The sequence below is a fragment of the Colletotrichum siamense genome, assembly GCF_013390195.1.
Source record: "Colletotrichum siamense strain Cg363 chromosome Unknown KSG_Cg363_contig02, whole genome shotgun sequence".
NCBI lineage: Eukaryota > Fungi > Ascomycota > Sordariomycetes > Glomerellales > Glomerellaceae > Colletotrichum > Colletotrichum siamense.
Window position 1 is genome coordinate 1,039,775 of NW_023501015.1, and position 20,662 is coordinate 1,060,436.

General features: G+C 52.2%; 3 protein-coding genes across 3 annotated transcripts; 1 reads left to right on the top strand and 2 right to left on the bottom strand.

The window, feature by feature from the left end:
- Positions 1-13,648: 13,648 nt before the first annotated feature.
- Positions 13,649-15,076, bottom strand: ABD1 (mRNA cap guanine-N7 methyltransferase; the record flags this gene model as incomplete). Its single annotated transcript, XM_036634133.1, has 1 exon — positions 13,649-15,076. One exon carries the CDS (start codon positions 15,074-15,076, stop codon positions 13,649-13,651), a length of 1,428 nt encoding a protein of 475 aa, XP_036500705.1.
- A 673-nt stretch (positions 15,077-15,749) lies between these two features.
- On the top strand, positions 15,750-17,327 carry rpn7 (putative 26S proteasome regulatory subunit rpn7; the record flags this gene model as incomplete). The annotated part of the gene is made up of 3 exons (XM_036634134.1): positions 15,750-16,208; positions 16,262-17,073; positions 17,129-17,327. 3 exons carry the CDS (start codon positions 15,750-15,752, stop codon positions 17,325-17,327), a joined length of 1,470 nt encoding a protein of 489 aa, XP_036500706.1.
- Positions 17,328-17,991: 664 nt separating this feature from the next.
- On the bottom strand, positions 17,992-19,511 carry CGCS363_v002286 (putative alanine aminotransferase; the record flags this gene model as incomplete). Its single annotated transcript, XM_036634135.1, has 2 exons — positions 17,992-19,043; positions 19,106-19,511. The coding sequence occupies 2 exons, from the start codon at positions 19,509-19,511 to the stop codon at positions 17,992-17,994; spliced, it is 1,458 nt and encodes a 485-aa protein (XP_036500703.1).
- Positions 19,512-20,662: the final 1,151 nt, after the last annotated feature.

Here is a 20,662-nt window from a genome sequence, read left to right on the forward strand (position 1 = left end):
ACATATTTTGATCTCACGTAGCGACGACACTGTTCCTGTCAAGATGAGTCTACGGCCGCTGCGGTTTGATTTGCTGCCCCAAGGCGCTGCATCTCATACCAGCCGTTGAATCATGTCATTAAAATCCCGAGACCAATTAGGGCGATTACCATTTCGATGCTGGCCCCTCACACCCAAAGTTCCAGCCTGGTAAGTTCATACTGAACTGAGCTCGATTGTATAAGGCCGCCTGGCGCCCTCAAACGGCTGATGATAGTTGTGGTAAGAGGCAGGCGTGAGGATACGTTCGGGCAACAAAAACACCAGCCTCCTATGCTAACTGATGAGCCGTCGATGTACGAGTTGATTCTTCACCCAGAGGTCACAATGATTATTGAGATCTCTTTAGCCAGCTTGCAAGTACATTCATGTCTCATTTCGCAAGCATCTAGAGCATATCAATTGTGAAGAGAATACCAGATGAACCGTATCAGACGCTCAAACTGTCGAATATCAAACATCTCTGTCGTAGTCACGATCTTCGGCTTCTGAAACATGTCTATGGAAGTATAGAATAATTGAAATGAAGCCATCACGGGCTCGGGATGGGGTACCTAGGCACAGCCGGCCGTCACAATCTTGATCACCTTTTCCGGACATCTTCAGGCATAAGATTTCCTAGCAACCCAACGCTTCAACCTTGTGGCGGCCCCACATCTGGCATCTGGAAACCCCATTGCCTTCTCATTACTTCCCTGTGTATCAGTCAGTGTGTATTATAGGAACACAGAGCTTATACTGACTAGATTCTCTGAATAAGATCTGAAGTGTCAATTCCTCAGATTTCCAGGAGTGTACAACCATCTCACTGTCGATGAGTACCGAGGATCTGTTTCATTGGCCAATAGATGAGGACAAATCTCTCTTGTCTGCTTACGCTTTTTGGAAGTGAAGACGAGGGACCAATCCTGCCTTCCAATTGGTCAATGTCACTCTTTCAAGAGAGACAGAGGCCAACAGAGGCCAATGGATGTCTGAAATTTGACAGTCATCTGGAACAAGGCATCTGAATCTGACCACAGTCTTCAATACAAGATCCGACTCTCTCAACGAAGGTTCCCGTTCGTTCATAGGATGTGCACTGCCTCGCTGCGGCGTAATGCAACTAAGCGATCCCGGTGTGCCGCGGATGGCGAGCCAGGGTCCACGTGAAATTACAATGTGTGCTGGCAAAGGAACGCCCTAATCTCACCCTGGCGAGCAAATCACCGATCAGACAAGGCAACCCCGTGGGGGCGGTTGGACTTCAATGTATCACAAGCGTGGTCCGCATGGTTCGAGTCTAGATCGTCTGCCTGCAGAGCCGCATTTCAAGCTCAATCGTGCCGCCCGCTCTTCTTTCCTCCAGCCTGCCAGTTCGTAGTCCGTTCGCTGTCGACCGACGCACATCACGAAATAGTCTAATAGAGTCGATGATTTGAAAAATCACGGATATGAGAGACAATTTGAAACAGCTTGGTTTATAAATACATCTTTCGCGTGCGCTGGAACTTGGCTCGGAGCAGGAATAGAACAGGAATTTTAGGGGCCGGAGACGGAGCCGGGACCGGAGCGGGGCCGAACCGAGACCGGAACGGACCTGCTTTTCTGCTCGGGCCGTCCACAACCTCCCCAAACAATAGTCTTTTCCACGGCTTGTCGGAGGGTCAATATATATCACACCGCGCAAAGACGCTCGGGAAGACAATTCGTGAATGAAATGCTGGGGATACTGGGATCATAAGCTGGAGGATTCACACGTATGTGTCCTGCCTGATTTTCATTTTGTTTCCATTGTTTTGAAGTGGATTTAGTGTTTTTGTGTAAATTTAATATCGTCGGCTTCACATAACGAAGTGTTTAATAGTGCCACTGCTCATCCTCCACCTCTCAGCTAGTCCAACTGCTGAGGAGCCCAGAGAACAGAGCCTGTGCATTCATCCCGATGAAACCAGTTCTGCGTCTCCTTGCTCCACTTCCAAAACTGATGTGCAGGATCAGCTTCGAATTCTCTCTGAACGGGACCGACTTTGCTATCCATTTTCGGTTTTGTGTAGTCTTTCTGATCTTTCCTGGCTTCCTCCGCTTCAAACCCCGCATCCGCGGATGGCTTTAAGGAGTCCACCGTTGGAGATGTTGCGGACGGTTCGTCGCTCCATCTCAGCAATGAATCGGAGGGCCCCGATGATCCGTCAGAAGAGCTATTCCGACGTTGTGATGGCAGCTCCGATGACGTTGGAACAGTTGATGGTGGGCCAGAGGCCGACCTCGATCCCAGCGGACGCTTGTAGCCATTGTCCATGTGTTCAGAGGTAGGGTCTCTGTTGTTGGTCTAAGAGTCATCTATGATTCGTAAGCTCTTCGTTTGATATGGGTTCTAAGGCCGGGTATGGGAAGCTTACAGGTGAGTAGGTACAGATGATCATGGATGGTGCAGTCTGATGAGTATAGAGGAGCGTGAAGCAGCTGTGGATACACGAATTGAGAAATGAATACAATGCTGATGTTTGATTAATGAAGCCCCCGAAGGTAATGAACTTTCAGCGTGAGGAGTGATGATCTCCGCAGGAATTTATACCAAAGACAGGTACGGTTATCCTTCTGCCACTATGTATCTTGCAAGGCCTGCAAATATATATAACTTGCAAGGACAAGCATTCCATACCAATACGAAGCAAGTGCTGTTATTGGATAAGGGCGTAGAATGCATTTGTTACGGTGACTCCTTTCCGCAAGTGTACGCTGTCATGCGGTGAAGGTAAAACGGGGCTGCATGGGGTCCGATCGGGTTCCTACTTTCGAGAACCCCTTGCATTTTGCTTAACTGTCTGACGAAAGTACGACGTGTGCCTATGAAGGCATCCGAGATTTGTGTTGGGCACCAGATAAGTACTGATCGCAGCCTTACCAAGGATGAGGCATAGATTGGCCTACAGTAGAACCGTGTTTACAAGCGATCTCGAATAAGAGCTAACAAGCCTGCATCCATCGCATGATAGCCTTTAAACACTAACTGTCTGAAGAGAGCTGGTGAAGGTACGAGATCCTCTTGGTTGTCTTTTGACCCGCTCCGCTTCGCAGCTCTGGATCTGATTCCCAGTTAATGAGCCGCAGCCTTGGGCTATCGATAGGCTGAGCCTCTCACCACGACGACACATGGAGATATGATTCACAACAGACAGGGATTAGCTCAAATATCCAAAACCCAGCCGTGTACGTGCACTTTTAGTGCAAGGCGTTCGAGATAATAAGCGCGGGCTATGTTTTCTGCGTTACATGTGAGTGGTTGGTTGGAATTTACAAAAAGTACTCACGAAATGGAATTTGTGTGACCCCTGTCCGGTGGGCAAACCTGCGCAAAGTGCCGACTGCGCATTCTCCATAAGTCTCAGGGATCTATCAGGCAGATATATGCAGCAGCCCGTGGCGAGGCAACCTCCATCATGTTATGCAGTTTGAACGGATAGTCGTCAGCGGTGATCCACTCCCGCAGCGGTCGCCTCGTTTGATGCTTCTTTTTTTCTCCGGCCTCTTTGCTACCTGGTGAGTATGATAGGCGGTCTATAGAGTAGTCCAATAATGTTTCCTAGTCCCCGCTGCGTCAGGAAACCACGATGATAATATAAGGCATGTTGCAAAGCCTACTACACGCGCCGGTTCTATCTTTTACCCGTGTGCCACCAAATCCCAAACCGAGAGCCGTCTGACGAGTAAACTTCCAATCCCAAGTCGCGACAGTATTTTATTTAGTTCTTCAGAAACTACTTCAGCACAGCCATACACCAAAATTCGTCGTCCACGCCGCTTAAGACACCGGGAGACGAAGGAAACGCTTACTTTTCACTCGACAAACCACCAAACGTCGATTATATCTAGAATAATAGATTGCCGATAGCAGCAACGCCGAAAATCTATCTTAATAGGCTGACCAGATCAGAATACTATCACGCAAACCTTCTACGGGTGCGCGTCGCTGTCTTAAAAGGTCAATTTCAGCCAGCCTCTCTCTCTCAGCTTTGTGCCGATGGACAAAGAACTCAGCAAAGACTTCCATGATATCATAATCACGCCGAAATGTCCACAAAAAGCGACATTCAACTTAAGATCATCATCGCAGTCTGCCCGTCCCGGGCCGAGCGGCTCTTCCATGTTGGCATCAACTGGTGACGATATCCCTTTACTCAACGAAGGTTCACACCATGCGGCACGCATTGCTTTCGTTCCTGCGGGTGGAACGCCGTACAACTTCACGATAACAGACAAACATGGCAACTCATGTTCGCGACTCGCCCTTGAGGTTGGGGAGGACCGTTCTCTTATATCGGCCAGCCTTGTCCAGGATTTAGGAGCGGATTCTCTGCCAGTTCCGCCCTCTGTCGCAATGAAGTCGCAACCTGCACTCACCGGCACTCCGCTTGAGAACTTTGCAGTTGTTGAGGCTGATGGATCCAAAACAACAATCTCGCAGGGAAAGATACTGAGAATTGGTATACTCGAACACGGGCACCACCCCCCTGGGATAGACATCTACATCGGAGGGAAAGTCCAAAGACTATTCGGAAAAATAATGATGATCCGGCGTGCTGGACCTCCAGAAGTCAACGGCCCCGGAAACTGCTCGACGGACCCCCAACATGCTGAGGCCGCTCACGAATCCACGAGAGAGGCCCTGGATAGGTCGATTCTGACGTTGTCGTCTGCCAATGTTAGACAGGATGGGCTGGATGAGGCCATAGTAAGCCGAGCATTTCATGGTGTTCCTGAAGGTGGTTTATCGGTACCATCCCCTGGAATGCAATGCCTGAAATGTTTCGGCTCGATGCCCCAGCCGAATTCACTCCGTTCCAACAGCGCCGGAGGGGGGACTTCGTCCTCACGTTGCGATTTGCAAAACTCATCCCCGCCAACCTCGATAGCCCCTGACAGCAGGTCATTCTGCTCTTGTGAGTCGTCGGCTTCTGTCATCAATTCGGAGGCGCCTGGCCAAGTCAAAGGAAGCCTCCGGATTCACACTCAGCGGTCAGTCCCTCACTCAATCACCCGCCACGTGTCACTGACGTTCTGCACCGCTTGAAAGGCCGAATACTTCAAGTTAGGGAGCGACATGAAGATTCGGTCTGTTCAGGATTGGTAAATAATTATAGATTTGTACATATAACATTCGCTAGTTCTCAGCAAGAGTTATCGTCGCATGATGTTCACGTCCGACGGCATGTTTAAATCACCTTGAATATGCGCTTCAATGCAGAGGACACAGTGACGCCATACACAACCAGAACAAGGACCCGGAAAGATGACATACAAGTTTTCTCGAAGCCACGTTTAACGTCAACGCTTCCAAGCTGTGTCACATCCCGATCACCTGCTCGTCTCTTTAGCTGTGCTGAATCTTCAGCTTCGGGCTTTCACTTTTGGATCTCAATCTGCGGAAAAGCCTAAACTGTGCCATTCTTTCTCGCAAATCTAGGCCGCCTCCAGCCGCAATCGGAAACACCTCGTTGAGAAGCAAAGGAAATTAAATCGCCTCCAAATAAGGGACAAGGATAGAATAACGTAAACGCAAAGATTTTAATCCAATTGACGAGGTGCCCACATGACTGAACCGGTAGATTCATCCAAATGATACCAATTCTGGCTTTCGACGCTCCATTTCCAGAATTGGTGCGCGGGATCCATCTCGAAGTCTTTCTGACTTTGGCCGGCGTCGTCTTCCGAAAGTGTCGGCCCAGTCAGCTGCTTACCCTGCCGCTCACCCGAGCCAGCCGGGACAGACTGCTTTCTCGAGGATGAATAGGTTCGTTTTCCTCGTTTCTTCGTAGCTGCCACTACAGAGTCTTGCGGTATCATGCCGCTGTACATCGTGAAACCTGTTCCTGACGTCCCCTCGGAAGAATGTCCCAGACGCGGAGAGTAGGACGATTTCGTCCAGACATCACTCCGAGGAGCATCTTCGTCTGTATTAGATGCATGGTTTCGACGGCTCCCATATGACTGATGTGTGGAGTTATAGTCCATTCGCTCGTAGCCTTCGGCTGGTGATCACTCTGGAGATGTTGTATGTAGGCTTGAGCATCTGCAGTTTTCAATCAAATCAATGAGTGAAAGATCACCAGCCAAATGACGGTTGCTAACTCACAGAGCCAACGTCTGTCTGTATTGACGTTCGTCAAGACTCGTGATGTGGTCGAATTTTGAACAATACGAAAGGTCATGGGGGTTGAAGTGAAGTTCCTCAGGACGGCAGGGAGACGCAAACATGATATCGAATAACCTGATGTATAGGGCTCTACACGTGCAAATCAATTCCAAACCAACTCTTGGACAAGCTACTAACATCATGCTACATCAAAATGCGTGCAAATCTTCCAGAACCTGAACATCTTCCATACAGATTCTTGCAAACACAACCTATAGGATGGAAGCCGTACGCTTACATATTGCATGGCCCCCGAAATTTTTTCATCTGCAGCTCTGTGGCATGTTTCCATGACGGCAGCTGCTCTCTTCACCAGCAAAGTCTGCATGCAGGCGTCTCACAAGCTGCAATACCTGTTGGTTAATTGGTGCCAGCGATGCGTCTTTTTTTCCTCTCCAAGAAATTACAATTGAGAGTTGCTCATCCTGCATGATGCATTGCAAACATTGCTCAAGGGGGGCCACTAGGAAGCCTTTTGGTTCGCCTTATCTGTTGAGGTCGTTATAGCGTGGCATGCGTGGATGCGTTGTCATGATGGGGAGATGCAGGCGAGCGGGGTGAACAGACCAAAGTGCCGTCACCATGATCCTGAATCTGAAATGTGATCACGATGCTTTGTCTTGGAGTTTAAGTGCGGGGTTAGGCCGAAATTCCAATTTGGACTGCCATGTGCAGCAGATACGTTAAGGGTGGCAATCCCCATCCCTCTACAACTATGGGAAGGCCCTGTGCAGCTTTCGGTCAAATCTCAGGATGTACTGGTGCTGTTCAGTCCGAAAATCTGTGTACAGAGTCCACCACGCAGCCTCACTCAGAGGCCATGCTAGGGGTTGAAACAGCCCAAGTAAACTTTGGTTGCCTTCTTTGGTTCGCGAACCAAAGAAGGCAAGCAGGCGGGAGGCTTGACGGCTCTCCCTTAAAGGCTCTTCTCTGATCCGAGAATCTGTTTTGGTATTGTTAGCTGTGCAATTTCCGAGTCCAAGAGAAACCGACCTGTTCGTGCACGTTTCTCTGTCCAGTCTTTTGTGTGTCTATCACGTCTCTCTGCGACGACTGTCATCAGCGGCTATACGAACCAATCCCGTACTCTCATTAGGATCGGGCGAGCTTCAAGACGGTTCAATTCGTTGCTCTTTAGAACTCGACGTTCGCAACTTCATTTCAAACACCTCTAAGCCTCCATAATCCGACGGAACCCGCGCGGAGTGGAGTGAGCTCTGCCGAAAAGTCGCACCTTCAACAACCAGCCCAGTGAGACACCCTCCTCAGGTTGCAGAAAGAACCGAGGAAAGCCGGTTTTGTCTTCGAATTGTGTCCCAATAACCTGCGGTCTATTGCATTCAATTATGTCGACTACAGCACAAGGAACCCAAGGGGAACAAAACGAATCATCGATATTGAGTGCAGCCGAAGGGCCCTCTTTCAATACTGAAGCTCGCTCCTACCACATCGAGATCGAATCAGACAGTGGCAACCCACGTGCTCTCGTTGCCACTAATACGAAATGGAGGTTCTCGGTTGCAACTTTCATGCTTGCCACCACATTAGGTCTCAAGAAATTCCCAATGACACCTACGCAAAAACAACACCCATTTGAGACGCCATTCGGTATCAAGTATCTTAGAGATTTTGTTCCGATGCGGATTCGGGCCCCGTTCATTGGTATCAATCAGAGCATGCTCGTTCATGTGGGCGTTCTAGGCTCAGAAGAAACAGCCCGAGGCGAGCATCTTTTTCTCGGTACCAATTTTTGGAAAAAGGTCGCTCAAAGGAAATCGGAGATGGAGTCGGCGAGCATGGTTGCTAGGGAACTCTTAGAGCCTGACAAACGTGCCTCGACCATCTCGCCTGGGATTCCTGAAGAACCTGTGGAGTGCAGAGATTCCTCACCAACTCCTATAGCTCCGCTCACCACCGGAATAGCTCCCTGTGGGTGCCCGACATCCCTCTGCACTTTGACCGATAATATGGGGCCGGGTGTCGGCACGGATCCGGACCTTGATCCGGAACGTCTGGGTCCACACGGCACCGGCAGGCGCTCTCGGCCATCTCGATCCACGACCCGGCTAGAAGCAACCTCTCTGTTTACGCATAATCATACATCAACTCCGCCATCCTCCGCGATAGAATTGGACGAAGACTCTGCTCTTTCGCCCAACGTAACTTAATTACGCGACGACTTGCCGGGCGAAAGCGCCCAGAATTGCAACGACGCGGCGTAAAATCCACCTGAACAGATGTTTGCATTCAAGGTAGGTTGATTTTGTTACTGCATGAATTAGGCGTCAAGGTGTGATCGGGCATGTGCAATATGCACTCATATGATATGGTTTAATGCTGAGTATAATGAAGAGATCGTCTGTAACTACATTGAACATGGGCCTTTGCCGTACTCGTTTTGAGTGAGACTACAGACTGGCATCAGTGGAATCAACTTGACTTGTGCAAATACGGGAGATCCAAGAGAGCGATCGCATCTCTAATGTGTTGAAAAAGATTACAAATTCAGAAACAAGTGCCCATTTCCCAGGTGCGTAATCATGCCTTGTGTGCGATTTCATGCTACAACTGAGGCTGTAGTGTGCATTTAGGGAATAATCACCAGTTTGATTGCAAACTATAGTACTACCTTACAACGAGTTTGATGCTATACTGACAGAAGTCCAGAATGAAACGCCAACGCCCACAGTGTCCATCCATTAGTATACACCCCATACCCTTTTGATGTTACCGGATCCTACACAACTAAAACAATATGCGAGTCCTTCTGCCGGTGGTATCCGGGATACCACCAACTTACTATTATACCAAATATGTATTCAAAAGCTTTAATCCAACTCCGTCGGACACCAGATTACGGAACCTGTGTCCTCATCGCGATGGAACCACTGTTCTCTCCCTATATCCCACTTCCAGAATTCGTGGGCCGGATCTTCTTGGAAGTCTTTTAATGACTGGTTTTGCTCCCAGGTATAATCTCCGAGAGGGCTTTCTTCGAAGTCTTCTTCGGTCATGTCGACAGCCAAGGGGGAGTCTGGGGAATTCGGCTCATTAACCTCAGCAGGTGAGAACGCATGTCGCCTTGGTTCAGTTGATTGACTCGATTTGAAGTTCTCAGGGTTCGCAATGAGTCCGTTGCCTAGTGTCTGTGGTCGTTGGGTTTCGAAAGAGATCTCGCCCCAAGGGCACCAACCCGTAAAGTCATCGCCTGGAGAAATCAGACGAGAGTCATAATTGAAACCCCGGGGGTTGCCACAGATCTCAGACGGTTGATATGATGTGTCGGTATCTGCCTGGGCGGCAGATCCAGTTAAGCTAGCGCTGTTGGCTTGCCCTCGATACCTGTCGCTATCTTCGGATCCAGATGCTCTCGACTTCGTCGCAGATGAACTCGACCAAAGGATCACAGAGCACGGGGGCGACGGAGGTAAAGTCTCAGTTGGTAATGCGTATGTGGATGCTGCGTACGGTTTCTGAGAGCGCGGTTCATGCCACCGCAACTTCTGAGACTCGGATGGAGGATTTGGTGCGCTGATACTGCGACTAATTGAAGTACATTCTCCCATGACAGCGAGATATGGGCCTCATGAGGGAATGGGGACGTGTAATGTTCTCAATTGACGAATAAGGATGTGTAAACGGAACCAATGGGCCGGCCATTGGAGAGATTGGTATCAACTGGTTTCTTATAAGTAAGTGAGAGAGTGTGAGGTGATTGAGTTCGGCGAAAAGGGCTTTTCTACATCTCCGATGTTGGTCTCGGAGTCGTTCCGGAGCCGCCGTCTGACAGCTTTAGACGAGTAAATGTAACCACTAGGCTTGAAAGTGAGGCTAGAAGTTCTTTGAGGTCATCATGAGCATCGCCTCGTGTATTTTCGGTAATGTGAGATAGCTGAGCCCCGTTGTTTAATGACAATCAGTACGGCACGGAGTCTTCCTACTGATGACATGGCTGGCGTGGCTTTCAAAATCTGCAGACTTTTGTAATTGTTTTGGAAATTGCACACATGCATGCAATTACAAACTGACCAAGCAGCTCTGCTTACCCCCAACGAACTATCGATGCATCCAATGAGACGACATATGAACCAGGACTGGGCGAACATTCCTGTCAGGCCGAAGAAAAAGAAGCCCAATACGTTCTCGGCTTGTGTGATTTCGAGCGTTGGGCACGAATTGACCAGTCGCGGCAATGAGAAGGGCGGGTTTGGGTGTGTGGGGGGAATGCATGGTCCGAAGACATTGCTGCAGCACAGAATCGGTGAGGCATTGAGAGGGGGGAGAAGGGCCCCATTTACCTGCAGGCCCGAATATCCCCTTCCATACGATCTCGAACACGTATTCTTATGGGCATTCAGACGAGGCTCTTCGCAATGATTTACAATCTTGAGAGGAACACTACCTCTTTCATTCCACGCGTTAGCTCAAATGAAATACCGTGATACGTTGACTCTCTGTCCGACACCTTGAGTAGAAGCGTATATACTCGTTACAGTCCCTCGTTCTAATTTCTTGCGAACGTCATCAATCTTTCTGTCTGTCTAGAGGCCAGAAAAAGGGAACTCAGCAATCATCTTAGCTGCAGGATGTCGAGCAGGCTGGACGAGGCGCCCAGGGGAAGCTGTCCCTCAAGAATGCCTCACTTGATGCGGACACACCCAGACATAATATGTAGGAGCGATAAACAATTCCCGCTCTATTGTAGTTTTTGAAGTAGCATTTGAGCCTTCGAAGCTTAGTGGCAGTGCCAAAGCAGCCGCAGCGACATGTTTGTCGAAGGCCCCATTGCCATATGAGTCGCCCATAATGCTCGCCTTGGAGAATCTCAGCTTTATGTGCTCTGATGTTACATATACACATTGAATTTCCCCTTACCAGCTGCACAGGACTTACGCCTCGCCTGAAATCGATCGTTGCCCTTCTCTCTCGCAACCTCCCTCCCTCGACATAGTTGGGTGGTCGTAATTTGGGGGTGAATCATTACTCCAGTCCTGGCCATCGGCCATCGACTCTACCGTCCACTTTATCCTTACTTCGGTGTACTTTGAACCTGAAGGATACAGATCTTGCCCTTTCCGCCCCCACAAAGATGTAAGTGACACATTGGAAGACTATTGAAGGCGTGTGAGCTAACACACCCACACGATCTCAGCCACGAAGAATTCATCATGAGGGGCAACCTTTCTACCGAAGGTGGCTACGAAAGAGCCCGAGGAATACGGCCGCTACCACATCTGACCTTGGTTCGTCAAGCCACTTCCTTCCCAGAGCCGCACGCTAACCACCAAGCCCAGAACTTACGTCGACAACCATCTCAGACAGGGCCTACCAACAATGGTCTCGGTAGCCTAGCAACGGTCACGCCGAGAACACAACCGAAAGCCTCTCAATCGACAGTCGTCACCTACACTCGACCGAAGAACACAGTCAGAAATAGACCGAGCCGAGCGAAAAAGCCGAGGGCGTACAGTGCCGGTACCCCGGTGTCTCCTGCCAGGCCTAGACGGAGAGCATCTCGGTCGAATGCCCCGAATCCCGCTACCGAGCCATCGCAAAACCAACCTGTGAACAAGTCTTTGTGGATCCGGCCACACAATGATATGAGAGATGCCGAGCCAGTGGTGACGCATTACGATTCGAGTTGCAAGAGCTCTCTGATATCCAAGAATGCAGCTTTGAGACTGAGACTGCGGACTTTTCCGTGTCCACCTGCTCTTCGTCTGGCAGTGATGACAGACTTTGGCATGGTCGAACCTGAAGAGTTCGTTGCTCTTGATGTTGAGGCGCCGTGGTTGAAAGACAGCGACTTGGGGGAATGCTATGTGACAGTCGTGTCTGGGAACGTTCTTGAGTCCGAAGGGATCGAGTTCTTGGCCGGCAAAAGAGTCCTCGACAAGCTCAGGATCAAGGGTTCTCTTTCCGAAGAGACCCAAGCTCAGATCGACTCCGGCTTTGGCCGAGGACCACATCGACCGAAGACCATGCCGTCTATGGCAAATGGATCAGGTAAGCTTCAAGCGTTGTAAAAGAAGACCAATACTAACTCGTGGAGAAGACTGGGCAGGAGCAGGCTTTGAGAATAGTCAGGCATGCGGCGCCTCCGACTACCTTCATCCTGGCATGGCAACGCGACCTCATTTTGTGCCCAGCTACATCACTGCTAGTGAAGAAGCATCCTACCATTCAACGAATGAAGCCGCGTTGGACTCAACTACCTGCACATCCTTCCTAGAGACACAAGCTCCCATATTTGAAGACGACAACTCTAGTTTAAATCAAGTCTTTTGCGAGGACGATTGCAACAGCTTCAAGAGTTTCGGAGCGGAAGATCAGGTTGGCAACTACAACCTGACACGGGAAGCACGCGGTCCCCGATCCGAGTCTGTCTTCAGTCAAGACGTCAGTCAAAACACTACTAGGATGGTAGGGCCCCAGTTCACGGTGGCTACACCAATCTTGAGCCAAAACGGACTTGGATACTGTAACTCTTACACGCCTACACTCTCACCCCAAATGTGGGACGTCCAGATGGCCTCTCCAGGATATTCTTTCCTGTCTCAAATTCCACAATCGCTGTATGGCTCCGCGGTTGCTACAAGCTCGGCAAACAACGACAGATCAATTTCCGAGGACTCCCCTGAGATACAGCAAGGCATGACAAGGTGGACTAGCATCCCATCGTATGAATCATTGTCTATGGTCTCGGCGTCTCCGCAGATATTTGATACGAGCTTGCCCGAAATACGTGTTGAAGCTGCAAACCCGAGCCCACCAGATGACACGACAGGTGATGATCCGAATTCATTCCTCTGATTCTGTCATGGTTGAGAAAGACTGGATTTAAAGTCAATTACGTTGAGACTCGACTCGTTGTCAGAGTCCCTACACTCGGCACGGTGTTGGTGCCGGCACTCACGTTACCCCTGAATCTCAGGTGCTCCTGTCGCTTTCTTTTTACTTCTGTTGTTTCTGCACAAAGCCCTTCATACTTCATAGGCTTGCATCTCGCCAGTGTTTGGCGATATTTCTCTTGTATACTTGAGCGCATTAGGGGAGAACAGAACCCTCATCTGTGGTCATCTAACCCCAGATGGTTCAACTCATCGCTAAGCATCAAAAGGTGTCTGAGATCTTATCATGTTTATGTCTTATGAATGACAGTTACTGTTATATAAAGATTCATGCCAAATAAGAGAGAGTTTCCAATCAATGTGAATGATTGTGTGAAGCCGTCAAGCTCGAATGCCCTCCTCAATCTGCGGATACTGCGAAAACGGTACACCTGCAGTGATGTTATTCACATCATGATTTGAATGCGTCAACGATAAATTAGACTAAGTCATTGTGATGATTTGAGTCTCCCGGCCGTCCAAAAGGCTTGAGGAGGTCTAGAAATTCCAAAGTTGCCCATGCTATCAACTGCTCAGAGACATACTAGACCTTGTAGAAACAGAACGCAGTGTAGAAGCTCGCAGCTTCCATCTCCTCCGGCGATACCAGCAACCTTCCGGCCCCGCGCTCCCGTACACCCATGCGCTCGCTGAGAGGGCCGAGCACCTCATCATCCTTCTCGGACTCCCAAATCTCCATGAAGGTCTTGTGGTACTGCAACTCCAGGTTGTAATCCTCAGCGAGGGCTCTGAGAACTTCCCAAGGCACCACATACTCGGGGACTTCTTCGACAGCTTCGTCGAGGAAGAAATTGTACTTCCATCCAAAAGCAGGCCGGAAGACACCATCCTCAGGGGTCTTGCCAGGGAAGCGTACCCGGTAGATGGAGTTGCCCCACTCCGCAGATTGCTCTGCTTCTCCGTCCTCGAGTTCGCCCTCTTCCGGGTCCGCAGGCGGCTCCTCGGCAGCCTGCTTCTTCTTCTCTTCCGCCTTTTGATTGAACTCTCGCACGCGCTCGCCCAGAACGTCTGAGTTGGGGATGCAGCCGATCAAGCGACCTCCTTTCTTCAGCGAGCCTGCTACATTGCGAAGCATCATGCGGGCCTTCTGTTCCGTCTCGAAAGCGTAGTGCATGCAGAACATCATGCTGACAACGTCGAAGCCGCGACGGCTGAGAGGGTTGGTGTCGAAGCCGACCTGTCGAACGATTTCAATGTCCTCGACAGACTCGCCGTAGCAATCCTTGACCTGGAAGCGTGCCTCGAACAGCCTGGAAGACCGCCTGTACCCACCCCTTCCACCTCTACCACCGCCTCCGCGACTTGCCATCTGGCGATAACGTTCTCTTGCCTGGTCGATACTGATGTCTGCGGGATCAAGCCCGACGTAGAGCTCAACGGGCTGCGGCGCTTGCTGCCACTTGCCCAGATCACCTCCCTTTCCACAGCCAATGTCGAGAACGAGGAGCTGGTTTTCTGTTGTTACGCCCTGCTCCCGAGATCCAGGGGTGTGATCTTCGTCTGGAGAGAACTTTTGGATGATGCAGCTCTTGATCCAGTTGTTGAATGCGCGGAGCCCCTTGATCTTGCTGTCGGTACGTCTCCAGTCTCTGCCGCGCTCAGGGACACTGTTGTAGTGCTGCGTTACGACGTCGTTGATGTTGCGCTGGCGCTCGCTTTCGGCTTGGGCATGAGCTTGGGCTTCCAAAGCCTTCTCGCGGTCGAGGGCTCTTTGGCGGATGGCTTCTCTCTCTGCTTCAGAGATGCGAGCGCGAGCGCCGGGTCTCTTCTGCTTGCGCGGCTGTTCGGAAGGCGAGACCGCTCGTCTCTTGGCCGGCTGGAGTTCCTTCGCATTGTAGGGCTGAGGAAGTTGGTCATTCTCGTCTTCACGTCTCTTGCCTTTCTTGGCCGGGGATTGGGATCGCTTGCGCTTTCGCGCGTCGTAGGCTTCGTCGTCGTCGTAGCCTGCCATTGTATCGATTGAAGAGTAGGAGTTTTCTCAGAATAAAATTTCTAGGTCACCTCGAAGCCAAGGCTTCTGGAATGAGAATTGAAGGGTGAAAGTCTTGTTGCTGGTATTGACAGTCGAGGAAGAAGCTGAAAGATCCAGTATCATGGGCGCGCGGAACTGAATGGTGCCAGGGTGAGGCGCGGGCCCCACTAAATAGTTGGCTCAGCTCACGGCAGGTGTGGCGCTTGGAAGCGGCAGGTGCAGTTCATCCGCTCTTTCTATTATTGATTGGAAGTAATCCAAGGGAGATTCAAATTTTATCAAAAGAAAATTCATGATGACTTCTCTCGTCTGAAAGCTAGACAAGAGTAGAAGGAGCTGCCTGTAACATTTGCGCTCGCTTCTATTGTGATGCGGGTTGATGCTAGGTACCTAGGTAGGCAGGCCCAATACGTGTCGCACTGCAGCCTTGCTGGATTTGCTAAGCTCACTCCCGCCAGCGGGCCAATCACGTCAGAGTCTGACCGGCCGCTTGCGGTTTGCAGGGAAGCTCCAGCTCTAAACACCTCCAAACAACGACATCACTCTTGCTCACCCAGTACCCAATTCCACGACCTCAACTTGCTCTCCCCGACCTCGAACGCCCGATTTTCCTTCTCTTTCAAAGTCCGCCGTCGTGAGATAAACCGCAAAGATGGGCTCGGAACCCCAGTACGCAAAGTACCCCCTCCTCCCCCTCGCCCAGCATGTCTTCACCCTCACAAACGCCTACGCCTCCCGGCCATCTCAACAAAACGCTGCGAAAGCTCTCAACGATGCCATCACCGAGCACAAGATGGCACCGCTCTACCGGTACCTTGCCCATCCCCTCGAGGGCATCCTGAACCAGCTCGGCGAGGGCGGCAGCCAGACACCCGGCAAGCCACTGAGTCGGAAGTCGAGTTTGGCCGGCATGATCGCCACCAAGAGCGTCCCCACCGCCGTCAACCTGCCCTGGGACGAGGGTCGCTACCAGGAGCTGAAGGCCGATAACGACCGGGAGTTGGAGGAGTTTCAGAAGGAGGAAGACGAGGCTGTTGAGAAGGCCGGTGAGACGGAAATCCAGGCCGCGCGGGGGAAGCGGGCGGAGTTCTGGGCCAGAGTTGGTGACAAGGTGCGTTACGTTCGTCGGTGAATAGATGACACGCCGCTGATAATTCTGGACAGGACCGGGCGATTGCCGCGTACGAGGACGTTTTCGAGAAGACGGGTATCCTGGGCACCAAGATCGACCTGGTGCTCGCAATAGTCCGAATGGGTCTCTTCTACGGCGACAAGCTGCTTGTCAAGAAGCACATCGAGCGCGCAAAGACCCTTGTCGAGTCCGGCGGTGACTGGGACCGTCGCAACCGCCTCAAGGCTTACGAGGGTATCTACTCTCTGACCGTGCGATCCTACAACAGCGCCGCTCCCCTGCTGCTCGACAGCTTGTCCACTTTCACCAGCTACGAACTCTGCACCTACTCCTCCCTCGTCGTCTACTCCGTCCTCGCCGGATCCGTTTCCCTGAAGCGTGTCGACTTCAAGAGCAAGGTCGTCGATGCTCCCGAGATCAAGGCTATCCTCGGTGATGGAGAGGACAAGCTTCTTGCTTTGTCAGGTGCGCTCAGTGCCGGCCCCGGTGCCGATGATACCATGCAGGATGCACCGGCACCTTCTGCCGCCACCAAGACGGCTGTCAACCTGACCACCCTCGGAACGAGCACCGAACAGCCCGAGGCCGAGATGGCCATCGACTTCTCCCCCTTGGCCCAGCTGGTCACGAGCCTGTACAACGGCCAGTACAAGTACTTCTTCCAGGCCCTCGCCCAGGTTGAGGAGAACTTCCTCACGCAGGACCGCTACCTGCACGAGCACAAGAACTGGTTCATCCGTGAGATGCGCCTGCGCGCCTACCAGCAGCTCCTCCAGAGCTACCGCGTGGTTGGCTTGGAGACGATGGCTACCGACTTTGGTGTCACCGTCGACTTCCTTGACCGGTATGTTTTATCGCACGCGGCACTTTGTTCGTCACAATGCTAACATCTCTTACAGTGACCTCGCCAAGTTCATCGCTGCCGGCCGCATCCCCTGCACAATCGACCGCGTCAGCGGCAAGGGCGTCATCGAGACCAACCGACCAGACGACAAGAACAAGCAGTACCAGGACGTTGTCCGCCAGGGCGATCAGCTCATCACCAAGCTTCAGAAGTACGGCCAGGCTGTGCGCCTAAGGGGAAGCGAGCGTGCATAATTGCGCGGAGGACGTGGATGCTGAGAGGATGTTGCCAATGAGAGCCGCAGGTCCTTTTTTTACCCAATTTTACCATCAAGGTCGGTAAGGCGCAGAGGTAGAAATCGCGGCGGCGAATAGAACAAGGGGTGAAGCAAATGTGTGCTACTACAATAACTCTGTATGATACCTACGGATAGACGGGCCAGTATGAGCAATCTTGGCTTCGACACTTTCCTCATGCTTCGTGACATGTTTGCGTTCTCGAGGCAAGGTATGGAGCGGGATATGTTCTATTCTCGCAAGCTATGCTGAAAGGCGTCATGAACCATGAAATCACCCCATAAATGTCCCCTGATGCAAAATAATGCGCCACAAGGCGAGAAAGCCTCCCTATCTCTCTCCAAATCATAGCGTGCAAATCATTGTCTTTTTTTCTTTGGTATATGAACCCTCATCTTTCCACCCATCATCCAATGGATTGTCTGTCTACGACGTACTTCTACTAAGCACGCGCTCAATGTTCCCAAAAGAAATCATTGGTCCAAGCCGCGCTCGCTGATATGCTTTTCCTCTGCAAGATCGTCTCATCCAATAAAGCGGCTGGCCCTTCCTCGCACCTCTCCCCCTATTTACCCTCTCGCCCGTAAATGGTCATGAAAAAATCACACGTTTCGTATGATGCTTATTTGTACTGCGCAACAAACTCCTTGTGGAACTTGATGATGCGGCCGACCCAGTCGGTGCCGGGGGCAAGGAAGGTGGTGCGGAAGTGCAGGGTGCCCTCCTTCTGGCCGAAGCCGCTGCCGGGGACGACGCAGACGCCGGTGGCCTCGAGCATGCGCATGCAGTAGAACTCGTCGGCGGTGCGGCCCTCCTTCGCGGCGGCCTCGGCGGCCTTGGCGGGCAGCTTGATGGTGGGGAAGAGGTACATGGAGCCCTGGGGCTCGCCGCACTCGACGCCCTCCATCTGGTCGAACGCCTTGTGCAGCGCGGTGGCGCGCTCCTTGAGGCCGTTGAAGATGCCGTCGTACTCCTTGCGGTACAGCTCGTAGCTGGGCTCGCCCTCCTTGGGGGGGTTGACCATGAGTTCGACGATGCACTGGCCGATGACGGGGGCGCAGAGGGTGATGGAGACGAACTTGTAGATGTTGGCCTCGACCTCGGGGTCGAAGTTGACGAGCTCGAAGTAGCCGCCGCGGTGGCCGCACTCGCCGACCATGCCCTTGGAGATGGAGTGGAGGGAGGCGAGCTCGACGCCGTCGTACTTGCCGCGGGTCTCCTTCTGCAGCCTGCGCAGGACGGACTTGAAGGAGTGGAACTTGCCGACGAAGACGTTGGTCTGGTAGACCTCGTCAGCCATGACGACGAGGTTCTTCTCGGCGGCGAAGTCGTAGACGGCGCGGATGTCCTCCTCGGAGAGGGACGCGCCGGTGGGGTTGCCCGGGTTAATGATAACGATCGCGCGGACATCGGTGCCCTCGCTGGTGGCCTTCTCGTAGGCGGCCTTGATGGTGGCGACGTCGGTACCCCAGCCGGAAGCCTCGTCGAGGTAGTAAGGCACGCAGGTGGCGTTCAGGACGGAGAGGGTGGCAGTGTAGAGAGGGTACTGGGGAATGGGGACGAGAACACCGGTTGTCGGGCCGGAGCAGATGATGTGCAGAAGGGTGTTGACGCCGGAGGAGGCACCGCCGGAGAGGTAGAGGTGGGCGGGATCGGCGGGGAACCCGTCGCGGCCTGCAGGAGAAATCTTTGTCAGTTATCACGTATACGGCACAGGATTCAGTCACAAAACTCACGCTCAATAAACTGAGCAATGCTCTCCTTGATCGCGGGGACACCAGCGCTAGCGCTGTAGGCGCCGACGGAGCCGACCTTGCTAAGGAGCCATTTGGCGCGGGTGATAACGTCGGACTTGTATCCGAGCTGATTCAACAGGACGTCCTCGTGCTCGAGCAGCAGAGGGTTCTCGAGGAGGGAGACGACCTGGCGGAAGAAGGTAATGGGCTTCTGGTCGAGCTGCTGGGGGTTGCCGATGTTGGCCGAGATGACGGCGTCAAAGGGCAGGTCCTTGTCGCCCTTGGCCAGCTTCGCGCGGTACTCCTCCGACTTCACGGCGAGCTCGCCACGGACGGCGTACTTTGCGGCGACAACATGCTGGTTGATGTTGTCGGCGTTCAACCGACGAGTGGGCGTGGAAGACATGGCTCGATGGTGGGGTGACGAACGAATGTTTCTGCTGCTCGAGAAAAGTTGCGCTCGGGATGGCGGGGTATTGGAGAGGAAGATCTTAGGGGACCGCGGGGTATCTATGTTAGAGTCATATAAAAGTTAGATAAAGGGCTTCTACCACGGTAACTGTGGAGATTTGATAGCGAGAGGAAAACACCTTTTGGCTACGACCCGGCAATAAGCGGAGCAGAGGTAAAGAGACGACGTGCGGATGTGAAGAACAAACAGTCCAAATTTTGAAGGAGATCTTTAAGAAGGTAGGTATGCAGCCACACTAATAGCTTTTTATTGTCCTCCTCCTGTTCTTCAGCGAGGGGGGGAGGCAAGCAATGACCCCCGACACCGAGCTTGGACGCGGGGGAGCTAGCTACTACACCGGATGGACACCCGATGGACGGTTCTCTTCTGTGTTTATTGATGGATTAAACGGGCAGAAGGAAGAGACAAGGCAAAATGGCCCAAAATCAGCGCACTTCCCTCCCGTCATCGTCCGATGCAAGACATTGCTCTTATTCAATGTCTTCAGGGTGAGCCGTAGGCAAGCTAGTCGGGCTTCCAATTGGGAACTGTCACACTGGGCCACGAGACACAGCCCTGCATCATGGAAAGGACCGGACGGCGGCGGGTTGAGTTGGACCTCTGACGGCCCCCTTGGTAGTCGTGACTCTTCCAGTGTGTGGGAGTGTTCGCCCCTCCTTGGCCATTCCCGGCAGCGCCAGCACTTGCTAGCTAGTCGCGCGTTCCCGACGGCAGACGAAGACGTGGATCAGACCCGGCAGTAGTTTGGTACGGGTTGGTTTTGCTTGCCTCGCCTTCGGGCTTGGGTTGCTTCAAAGGCCTGTGTCGGCCTGTGTCCGAAACCGGTGATCGGTGTGACCAGGGGCCAGCCGGGCCTGGGTCTTCAGTCTTGACTGAAAGTCCTAGCGGCTTCCGTGAGGGCATTTCAAGACGGCAAGCAACCAATGGCTGAGGGGAAGGAAGATGTGGGGTTCCACGTGGGGTCCATGGACTTGGATCGGGACTGATCGTTGATCAAGAATGCATTGTTTGCGCAGTGAAGGGAGGGTTTGCAGATGGCGTCCAAAAAGACAGGAAAAACGGGGTGCAACTCCTTCAGCTCGGGG